Source organism: Protopterus annectens, chromosome 4.part1 (genome assembly GCF_019279795.1).
Source record: "Protopterus annectens isolate FY-2018-M chromosome 4.part1, PAN1.0, whole genome shotgun sequence".
NCBI classification, from domain to species: domain Eukaryota; kingdom Metazoa; phylum Chordata; order Ceratodontiformes; family Protopteridae; genus Protopterus; species Protopterus annectens.
This window is the reverse complement of record NC_056734.1, coordinates 801,387,243-801,399,274: the sequence shown is the minus strand read 5'-3', so window position 1 is coordinate 801,399,274 and position 12,032 is coordinate 801,387,243. Positions and strand designations below refer to the sequence as shown.

The 12,032-nt window shown below is 36.5% G+C and overlaps 1 protein-coding gene across 1 annotated transcript in view; it reads right to left on the bottom strand.

Moving 5' to 3' along the window:
• Positions 1–2,428: 2,428 nt before the first annotated feature.
• The window catches only part of GPR171 (G protein-coupled receptor 171), a 29,667-nt gene continuing 20,063 nt past the window's right edge, over positions 2,429–12,032 (bottom strand). The window contains exon 2 of the mRNA XM_044070558.1: positions 2,429–4,065. Coding sequence (XP_043926493.1) covers positions 3,062–4,018 — 957 coding nt within the window. The 5' untranslated portion in view covers positions 4,019–4,065 and the 3' untranslated portion in view covers positions 2,429–3,061. The remainder of the gene's footprint in view (positions 4,066–12,032) is intronic.

Below are 12,032 nucleotides of genomic sequence, written 5' to 3'. Positions count from 1 at the left end.
TGTGTCGACGTTTCCATATTCGTGTAAGTGAGGTTTTGCGGTTATAATATAGATCCGAAACCATATATCAGCACACGTATGTTGCAAATCGATCTATTACCACCTGCAATGTGATGTTCTGTAGCACAATAATAACAGCTATGAATGAAAAATTGTGCTGTGATATAATTTATATAGATTTACATTCAGCATTTGATAGGGTTGTCTTGCATGGTTTACAGATAGGACATGGCAAGTATCATACAGCAGCTGTACAGCTGAAATTTGAGGTTACAGTCAAGATGTCCTACAGGGCTCTATTCTAGGCCCATACTTGTTTAGATTGTATCTTTTAAATCTATCGTTTTCATCCAAGGTGTTCTACAGTCTGTACACAGATGACAGGAAAATGGGTAAACTGATTATGTGCGTTACAGATACAGCAAGTTTGCAAAAGAACTTTAATAAATTGACTATTTGGGCAAAGGAGAATAGTATGCCAATAAATGTATCAAAAATAAGCATATGAGATTTGGGAGACATAAACTGAAGGGTGAATGCTGAATATAGCACAAAGTGATTGAAACTATAGATGCATTTAAGGACCTGTGCGTGTGGATAGATCCAGCTTTGAGCTTTTCTAATGATAGCTATAGAAATATAGGTTGTACAAAAAATTATTAAGTCTGGGAAATCAGAAAAGATGAAATTGTTGTTTATTAGTTTTATTAGACCCAAACTTGAGTATGGCATAACAGTATGGAAACCTTATAAAAAAATAAGCATGAATAAACTGGAGAGAGACTACAGCAGAAATATACAAAGGACGTCCATGAATGTGAACATTTAAGTTATTATGAAAGACTAAAATATCTGCAGCTCTACAGTGTCCTGTATAAATATTTAAGAGGACACCTTATTTAGGTATATAAGGCATTTATAGGCAACTACCTCTGGGAATGTTTGGGTTATCAAAAAGCAGTACAGAATAATCAGACAAGCTATGTAGAAAACTCTGTAGGAATGAAAAGTGTACTAAGTGGTTATTTGAGAGACTAGCTGATGCATGGAACAGACTATTAAGGTAGGCACTAGCTTAGACATTTTAAGGACAGCCTAGTCACTTATTATGGAAACAGCTGTTTTGATATACTGGCAGTCTAGAAAGATATTATTGACCATTTCTGAAATATTTGTACGTGTGTGTGTGTATGCTTGTATATGTAAATGTATACTGTTTTATTCTTTTGCTTATAACAGTCTTGTAAATCACTGCAGATTGTTAGTGGCAGAGTCCTTGTTATTACTAATACTACCATTAAACACTCTGGTTATAGTCAAACACAGATGAAAAAGATGTTAACAGCCAAAGCAAAGCATTTTACTCTCCATTGTGATTTATATACCAGGAGGGGGTAATTATCTTTTTAAGACAGAAAAAATATGTTATGCACAAGAACACCAATGATGTGTTGTGGAAGATAACACGAGAATTTGCTTATAAAATCTTTGTTTTGTTCACACAAGGGGTTCTACTCTCCTTGGCTTCTCTTTTGCTGTAAGAAATCAGAAGCACACAACTCTGTTTCTTATTGCATATGTTATAGTATTAAATAAATACTTTATAATGTAAGTTGAGATTTAATTTCCCTAGTTTTTAAAATAGCTCAAAAGTCTTTTATATTGCCATTGCATGTAAATGTCTGGAAATGTTTGCTTATTTAATTTGAAAATTGATGAAAGGTAATAGCCTAGATATGGCAAATATAAATAAACTGAATGAAATACATTTGAGCAGATTATGCCATGTTTTTTAGAGTAGGAAGGGACTGACCAAGTAATCAGTCAAAAGCATTTGTTATTCATAAATATTTGTTTGCATTTTATATATATATATATATATATATATATATATATATATATATATATATATATATACACATGTTGAAACATTATTCATTCTCTCTCTCTCGCTCTCTATATACATATATATATATATATATATATATATATATATATATACACATGTTGAAACATTATTCATTCTCTAGATTCTTCCATTACAACTAAATATGGCTGGATAGATGTTATATTATTCTGATACAGCATTTCTGTATGGTTAGTTTTTTTCCAGTCTCAAGCTGAGCTTAGAACTTAGCATGCGGTTTATCTTTTTTATTATAACTAAAATAATACTTCAAGTTAGCCAATGCTCTCCACGCCATTTCCTCAACAGCACCATTGCATCACTTCATGTTATTGCCCAGAATGTCACAATGTACCCCAGTGAGATGTATAACATATAGTTCAGGCCTTACAGTGTACTTGAACCTTGGAGAAATTGGTCCAGATATTATCAAAGCCTGTTTAAAGACCACAAGTAATGTTGTTAGCTATGTATTGCAGATATAAACCACTGTTTTGAATATACAACTCTTTAGATTCTGGGTGATTCAAAATGAAATAGTTTAATAAATACACACAGTTACATTAAACAGTAATGCAGAATGAATAAAATGTTTTGCTGCTGTAGAATAATATTCACCTGCAGTATTTTTGTGTCAGCATCAGTAGATGAGTGCTGCATCCAGAAATTATGTGTTATGATTTAATTGCAGACTTTAGAAAAGATTCACCTTATACACATGGGGTTGAGTTACTTCAGGATGACGGTTTTCAGCTTACATATGGGAAGGGCTTTCTACTTTCCTAATTCAAAGTACATAAAACACTTGACATATATAGCTGAACCAGAAGAACTCAACACAGAATTAACTTTTGTTTAATAACAGAGATGCGGATGAGAATGCAAATGAATGGAAAACATTCACAAAGTGCTTCCTTGCTCATGGTGATGGCTGTCTTTACTTATCTTTTTTATGTTTTTGTCAGTTATTTGCCTGAATTGTGATAGTATTTCTGATCTGAGTTTTAGACAACGTATGCCTATCATTTTTGAAAAAAAGAAAGCAACACTTCTTTCAAGTTGCATAATATGAGCTTCAGAAATGCCACCTACATCAATTCCTTCATAGCACAACAATGGAAAAGCAAATGCATCTGGATTATCTCTTTTCTTTTCTTATAATTTGGTTCTGTCTGTTGAGGATTTCCTGTTTGAATTGTCTCCAGGAGCCAAAAATGTCTCCTTAATTTTCACCCGAAATGTATTGGACATGTGAAAGTAAAGTAGAGGATCAAAACACAAACTCAGAACTGCCAGAAGTAAAGTTGATTCCTTTGCCCAAAACAAAGACTGCTTCTGGGAACAGTCAGTAATGACATCACTCTGGCTTAGAGTATATGGGATTCGAACAATGTGATAAGGAACAAAGCAAACTACATATACAGCAGTCAAAATGAGAATATTTAACATAGCTCGCTTTACATTTATGTAGTTTTGATCATTTCTCTTGTAGAGTTTCCTGAAAACAAGGCAATTTGAAATCAGAATAATTGTGGAAAAGTTTATGAAAATTGTCACACAAATGAAGTTTGTCAGCACATGCCAGTGCATTCCAATCTTAGTCTTAAATTCCATGCAGGAAACCATGGGCTTTTCATTAATACTTTTAATTGGAATTAGCATGTTTGGAACCATTATTAAGAGAACTAATCCCCAAACAACAACTGATAACATTTTGGCAAATCCAAGTTCTTGTATGCGAAAAAATTTTGAGCTTGTACTTATTTGAAGATATCTATCCATGCTTACAAATCCCAAAAATATTATTGAAGCATACATGTTAATGTAAATAAGGCAAGCTGTAACTTGACAGTGGAAAATTTTTAATGTCCACGGTGCAATGCCAAGATCAACAGCAATTTTAAATGGTAGAGCTAAAGTTAGCAAGAAGTCAGCTGTTAATAGGTTTATGAGGTAGATGTTCATACACATTCGATTTTTGTCTTTGTGAATGAATGCCCATAGAGCTATGCAGCTTCCAATAAATCCAATTAGGAAAATCAGGTAATAGAAATATGTAAATGGCTCCATCTGCTTATTAATAGTACAGTCAGAGTGATTTGCATTTTCCATCTTCGGTGAAAATTGCTTTTTCTTGATTAGTGTTTATAATCCAAGTCCTGTAAGCAGAGAATAAAAAAGAATTATGCTTTTCAGTAGCTAGTTTCTGTTTATACTTCTAATTTGCACTATGTGCAGGGTTATGTATCATATTTTCAAGTAAAAGGTACTATTTAAATTTAAGCAAGTGCTCCAGTATGAGGTTAGCAAAATTATAACAAAACTAATGATAATTACTGCATACTGTCTGTAATAATGCATTAGAATTAAATTTACAACTGAAATTTTCATTGATCCTGCAAGTTAGCAGCAACCAGATAATTAAAACCAATACAGGTGATGTAGTTTGAATATGCTGTAGTCACTGTAGTATAAAATAGAAGTAAGGAGTCACAGCATGTCTTTTCTAGCTGCTAAATGGCATAGTAGGTAAAACAAGATGTAGTGATGTAAGGGATCAGTGGTTCTGGTCGGCACATAGCCCAACTTTTTTTTTTTTTTTTTACTTATAATATGCAGATACATTGAGTAACATGATCATAGATTATGTTTGAGTTAGCCTTTATTTAGTCTTTTATTTATTTACATATTTATTTCTATATTATTTATTTATGACTTGTTTATTTAGATTAGTTATATATGACTTATTTGTAACTTGTTTACAAAATTATTACTGATGCTTGTGTGCATTGCTTGCATTGTTATCTATGCTGTGAAAAATAAAACATCCCTGTTAGCTTGTTTGCAGCGAATCCTGTTATCTGTAACATGGAAATAACATTTTTCAGTCTTGTCACTAGTCATATAGCTGTTGTCAGTCAGGTTTTACTTTCTTAATTTATTGTCAGGTAAAGATTATTAATGCAAGATCTCCCTCAGTCCTGTGTATGCATTAAAAATACCAGCAGATTTAAATACACTCAAACCATGGCATAACATAGCTGGTAATTCATGACACTTGCTCATCACACAGAGCATCACCTCATATGTCTATGTCACATGCTTACTGGTTTCATACTATTTGTATTGCAATTCAGTTTGTGTACACACTACTACACAAATTTCTGTACAGAGAATACAGTCCCTCCCTGGCCAACAAACTACAAGCCATGTCTTCGAAGTGTGCCCTACATGGACATGAACTTAATGCATGTTTTACAGAGAAAATAAAGTTTAAAAGGGGTTGAAGCACAATCAAGACCTCATTGCACATCACATGGAATCAGACCCCTCCCAAACAAAAGCAGCTAAGAGAGACCAATAACCAATTAGTCTTTAAATATCTAGAACTTCACTGTTTCAAAGAACCATCAAAATTATGTTGCTACATTACATCCTCTAATAACTTTGCACTGGTACCTAGTCAGAATTGATTTCTAAAGACTGCAGAAAAATAAAAATAAATAAATAAATAAAAATAAAACTTGACAGCCATCTGACTGTCTTGCACATGTAAAACAAATCAGCTGATTTGTGTCAACTACCTGTACTTTCTATGATTTTTTTCCCATGTCTGCATAGGAACGGAGCCATTTGGGCCTTTCTAGCCATTATATACTTAATAAAATAATGAAAATAATCACAACACTTTAGGTCAGAGGCCTAGGGTTAATAACTGCCATGAGTTGAGTTTTTTTTTTAATTTTTTTAGCCATATTTGGTTGTTTTTCACAGAGAGACTAGGCATGATATACAGCTTTCAATAAGTTAAAATTAACTTTCCGAGTCTATGAAAATGACAGCTTTAAAACCACAGTTTACACTGGTAAACTATCCACTTACAGTTGGGATGTAAGTTGTCTATTAGGTGTTTACAGTAGTTTTCTTTTAAATCCTAGTACAGTATGGTTACAATTAATATTAGTGCAGATCTGTGCAGTAGGTCTTAAGTAAAAATCATCATAAGCTGTCCTGTAAATATCCAAAGATCTTTATTCTTCAGCAAGTCAGTAGTGGCAGGTATTAACCCTAAGCCTTTGGCCTAAGGTGTTGTCAGTTTTTTCTATTTACTCAAGCTTTATTAGTACCCATCACAATGGTACTATTGGGCCATTGATAACTCTCACAAAGGATATTCTTCAAGGTGAACTTGATTTTTTTATAATAAAATGCCACAAAAGGATACTATTAAAGTATTGAAATAATAACAGCAACATTGTAAAGACATACACACACCACATATGTTTGTGTGTGTGTGTATGTGTGTGTGTGTGTGTGTGTGTGTGTGTGTGTGTGTGTGTGTGTGTGTGTGTGTGTGTGTGTGTGTGTGTGTGTATGTATATATATATATATATATATATATATATATATATATATATACATACATACATATATGCGTCTACTTCACATGACTGAAAACTCATTTGACTGAATTTCATTTGACTGAGACCACAATACCTAATTTTCAAAATACTGAAAACTAATTTGACTGAATCTCATTATACTAAAAGCTTACAATGCTGAATTTCAAAATACTAAATTTTAAACCATAGACATGCAGACTTACAACACCAATGACTAACTCATTGCAGAACTTAAAAGCTACTTACGTACTGAATTTCTGCTACAGGAATAATGTTAATTTAAGCTAGGAGAGATATATTGATAAGGATAAGGTAGGATTAGAAGGGGAATATGAGGCATACATAGGTGAAAGGTAGTCTTTAAAGTAAAAATATAAATGAATAGTGTAGCTACCTGTGATAGAGTCCTTAAGTAAAAGGGACAAAGGGCTATGTGAGTGCAATTTTCATAGTCAGATCTGCAGATTTGATCAAAGTAAGAATGGTTGTTTTTATATCTCCGTAGTTAACAGATCAGCTTTGCCACAACATCCTACTGTTCATTCATGTTGCTGTAAAACTACAGAAAGTAACAAATGTGGATAATAAACTTGACCATGTGCAGACCATTTGTAAGGTAGAATCAACCTATGACCAGTATAATGTGTCCATGCAGTTGAAGCATCAGTTGCTGCTTGGCAGAGATTATTAACGTCAGTCTTTAATCTTGCATCTCCAAAGTCTAGGCACTGCTTATTCCGATTTTAAACTGGGTCATTTAAAATATATATATTTTTAACTTTTTAAATATTTCCATTCTATAGTGGTGTCACTCCTGTTTGAACAATGTTTATAGAAACACTGAGAAGTAAAGAAGTAAAGATATCTTTATTGCATTACAAATTCAGTACGTAATGATTAGGTTTGTAACTGTAGACAAATGCAGTCAAGGGGGTCATTCTTAATTAGTGTCACTTATATTGCGGCATATATTGTGGCATTAAATGCCTGTACTTGGACTTTACTTATTTTATACTTAAAGAACTGTCAAGACTAAATTTGCATTTTGTACTGTAAAGGGATACTATTTCCAGTCTGGAAGTGGAGGTATGTTGTGCTTAAATGTTTTTCATGAGTTTTCACATGCATTTTAATGTTCAGCTTTCTCCTACATGGATACTTTTGTGGTGGCAGTTCTAATGCACCACAACTAAAAACATACAGTTGAACCAGTGAGATGAGTGTTTGAGGACTGTATCTGGAACTATAATGCTGTATAGTACTCCTTTAAAAGGTGTGCCACCTTCAATTGGTAGAACATATTAAGTGATCCAGTAGTCATAAAGACCACTGTGTCTGACTGTTGCTGTTTGCTGTAGTAAAATGCTCACTCTATTAGGCGTTGTTATTCTGCCAAATGCAGGTATGTATTGGAGCTATATGCAGCAGCTATGTTTATATTCTTAATGTCCGGTACCTGTAGCCACATGCAAACATTCCTCAAAATGTGTCCGTTAAAAAAAAAAATTACATTGCCTAATTTGTCAACTTTTATTGATATAACGTGTTATACATTTGTTTAAGTACACATAAATAGTAGTTTCATTTTTACTATTTGTCTTTTCTTACAGATGCTGATTATGTGAGAAAACAATCTTATAGGGTCATATGTTCACAGATCTATACTAGGCTAACTACCACATGGGCCTTTATAAGCCTAACAGTGTAACCCAGTTTCACTTCTATAGTGGGTGATATACTGACTGTGTCTGTCCATCACAGACAGCAGCCAGACCAGGGGTGAATGCCCAATTACCCATCCAGTTGCCCAAGCTGTGCTTAAATACATATATGGAGGAACCCTGCTTCACATGGATAGGGAGCCTGGTTTAGAGAATAGAAATTCTTTGAGAAACATTTTTTTTTCTCCAACATGACCTGTTTATGTCACAAGCAACATTTAGGACTTTTAATCTAGTAGTTTTGATGCTGTTTGTTTTATGGATGTGCCAAAGGTTCATCAAAACAGGGTCCAGGGATGCCTTTTATGCTCTGCATCCTAGGATGTTATTGAGCCCATTGAGGCCATGTTCTTGGCTTTAGTGAGTGCAGCCAGTACATACTCTCTAGTTATATATTTGAGAGTATATTTTGGGGATGGTTAGGGGTGAGAATGGGGTAACAGAACTGAATTTGTCAACTAACATATTTGCTATATCACCAGGCTTGTTGGATGTGGCAGTTACACTGCTGTGTGCTGGCCTTGAGGTTTCTGACATAGCTGTAGAAAATGTTATGGTTATCTTTCACCTGCAAGGCTATCTTAACCTCAAAGTTGGCTTAGCTTGACCTAATTAGCCCTCTTAGTTGCCTATTTACTTTGATGAGAGAGTTTTCATCTTTACAGTAATTATCATTACTCATTTTTGCCATCATTTTTTTTCCTCTTGTTGCATATCCTATTTAATTTAGGATGCAACCAGGGTAGTTTGTTCCTGGGTCTAGTCCTGGGTTTACTTCTGGCAGGTATAGCAGCCTCTATTTGGCCACTGATATGGTTGTACAGAGTTTCTATGAACACTTCAGCATAGGCTGCTGTGTTCTCAGGGTTTGGAGGGGAAATGAATTTTAACAAACCATCACTTCATAAAAGGTAATTTGCCTTAATATAGTTCTTAACTATTACTAGTTTTACAAGGGTTACAGAGGTGATTCTGATTTTGAAGGAGACAGCCTTATGTCCAGACTATACCAGGGAGGACAAGACATGGTGGGGGGGGGGGGGCAGGATCTTCCCATATTTGTGAATATGAGGTCCAGTGTATTGGAACCTCTAGTGGGTGTATTCACTATTTGGCCAAAGGTGTTTGTATTTATGAAGTCCAGGAATCTCTGTGCCTGCAGATTTCAGGCCATGTAGGATTTTTAATCTTTAGAGGGGTAATTAAAGTTTGCATTGATAGGGTGTTAGGTTGGATGCTAAGTGTCTCCAATAGGCCAAAGTATGCTTCTTGGAACATGTAGGGTGACTTATAGCTGGCCCGGATATGGTACAGGAGTTTTTCTATGGTGATTTGCATTTAGAAGAGCTCCAGCACATCATCCTGTTTGACCACCCTAGAAGTACGCTTGTTCATCATTCTCTTTTGGCTTTGGATCATCTCTTTCCATTTCTTCCTATCCTCTGCATCTTGCTCTGTCACACCAACCATGTCCTCTCTCACCACGTCCATAAACCTTATCTTAGGCCTTCCTCTATTCCTCTTACCTGGCAGCTCCATCCTTAGCATCTTTTTCCCAATATACCCATCATCCCTCCTCAGCACATGTCCTCTCTTGCTTTGTCACCAAACTGTCCAACATGAGCTAACCCTCTAATATACCGATTCCTAATCCTATCCATCCTAGTCACACCGATTGCAAATCTTAACATCTTTAACTCTGCCACATCCAGCTCTGACTCCTGCCTTTTGTCAATGCCACGGTCTCCAACCCATATAACATAGCTGGTCTCACTACACTCTTGTAGACCTTTGTCACAAATCACTCCTGACACTCTTCTCCACCCATTCCACCCTGCCTGTACTCTCTTCTTCACCTCTCTTCCACATTCACCATTACTCTGAACTGTTGATCCCAGTCCACCTTTACCAACTCTACTCCCTGCATCCTCACCATTCCTCTACCCTCCCTCTCATTTACACACATATATTCTGTCTTAGCCCTGCTGACCCTCATTCCTCTGCTCAGATCACAATGTCATCTGCAAACATCATAGTCCACGGGGCCTCCTGTCTGATCTCATCTGTCAACCTGTCCATCACCACTGCAAATAAGAAAGGACTCAGAGCTGATCCTTGATGTAATCCCACCTCCTTCTGACCTTCTCTGTATTTCTCCATCAACACTCTCAGAGCAAACATTGCATCTGTAGTGCTCTTTCCTGGCATGAAACCATACTGCTGATCACTAATCATCACCTCCACTAATCAGTTTTATCCCTCTGTAGTTACTGCAGCTCTGCACATCACCCTTATTCTTAAAGATAGGTACCAAAACACTTTTCTGACTTTCCAAAATTTCATTAAACAATCTAGTTAGAAATTCCACTGCCATTTCTCCTAAGCACCTCCATGCTTCCATTGGTATGTCATCTGGGCCAACAGCCTTTCCATTCTTCATCCTCTTCATAGCTGCCCTTACTTCCTCCTTGCTAATCTGTTTCACTTCCTGATTCACTATCCCCACATCATCCAACCTTCTCTCTCATTCTCTTCATTCATCAGCCTCTCAAAATACTCTTTCCATCTACTCAACACACTCTCCTCTCTTGTGAGTACCTTTCCCTCACTATCCTTTATCACCCTTACATGCTGCACATCTTTCCCAGCTCTGTCCCTCTGTCTAGCAAAACAACTCTCCATATGCCCTATACTTAGATTTTGCCAACTCTCCTCTTGCCATGCGCCTCATCTCCTTATACTCATGTCTGCTTTCTTCATCTCTTTGACAATCCCACTTCTTAGCCTCTTCCTCTGTATACTCTCCTGTACTTCCTCATTCCACCACCAGGTCTCCTTGTCCTCCTTCCTCTGTCCAGATGTCACACCAAGCACCTTTCTAGCAGTCACCCTTACTAGTTCTGAGTGCCTGTCTTAACTCTTCCCTAAACTCCACTTCACAATCACCCTTTTTAACTTCCACCATTTAATCCTTGGCACAGCTTTCACATTCCTCCTCCTCTTCTTGATCACCAACGTCATTCTACATACCACTAATCTATGCTGCTTAACTACACTTTCACCTGCCACCACTTTACAGTCTCCAATCTCCTTAAGACTGGCCCTCCTACATAGTATATAATCAACTTGTGAGCATCTTCCTCCACTCTTGTATGTCACCCTATGCTCCACCCTCTTCTTAAAATTCACCACAGCCATGTCCATCCTTTAAAATCCACAATCATCTGACCTTCTGCATTCCTCTCCTTAACACCATACCTACCCATCACTTCCTCATCCCTCTGTTCACTTCACCAACATGCCCATTAAAGTCCCAATCACTAGTCTCTCACCCTTGGGTACACTCACCACAACTTCATCCAACTCACTCCAAAATTTCTAACAACATTCATCATTACACCATCAATTCATAAACATCACTCGGTCAGACACTCTGTCTAAAACACTCTTGGCATATTGTTCCTTTAGTATAACCCCTACCCCATTTCTCCTGCCATCCACACCATGATAAAACAATTTGAACCCGTTTCCTAAACACCTGGCCTTACTTCCCTTCCATCTGGTCTCTTGCACACACAATATATCAACCTTCCTTCTCTCCATCATATCAGCTAGCTCTCTTCCTATACCAGTCATACTGCCAACATTCAAAGTTCCTACCCTCACTGCTACACTCCTAACCTTCCTCCTATCTTCCTAGAAGATAGGAAGGATAGGTAGAAGTACGCTTGTTATTGATGCATATTGAGACACCTCCACCTTTACCCTTTTGTCCCTGGCTATGCAAGGGTCTATATCAGATGCACAAAAAGACAAAACCACGAATGCTCACATGAGCGAAAATGTCGGGAATCGAAACTGTGATTGTGGGTCGTGTTACAGTGAGGAGTTGGATATTTGCCCTTTCCTCACTGTAGTGCGACCTCAGAGTTGAAATATATAGTTAGCGGGAGGTGTGGGGGGCACAGACCCTCACAATAGCAAGTTCGATTACCAGCATTT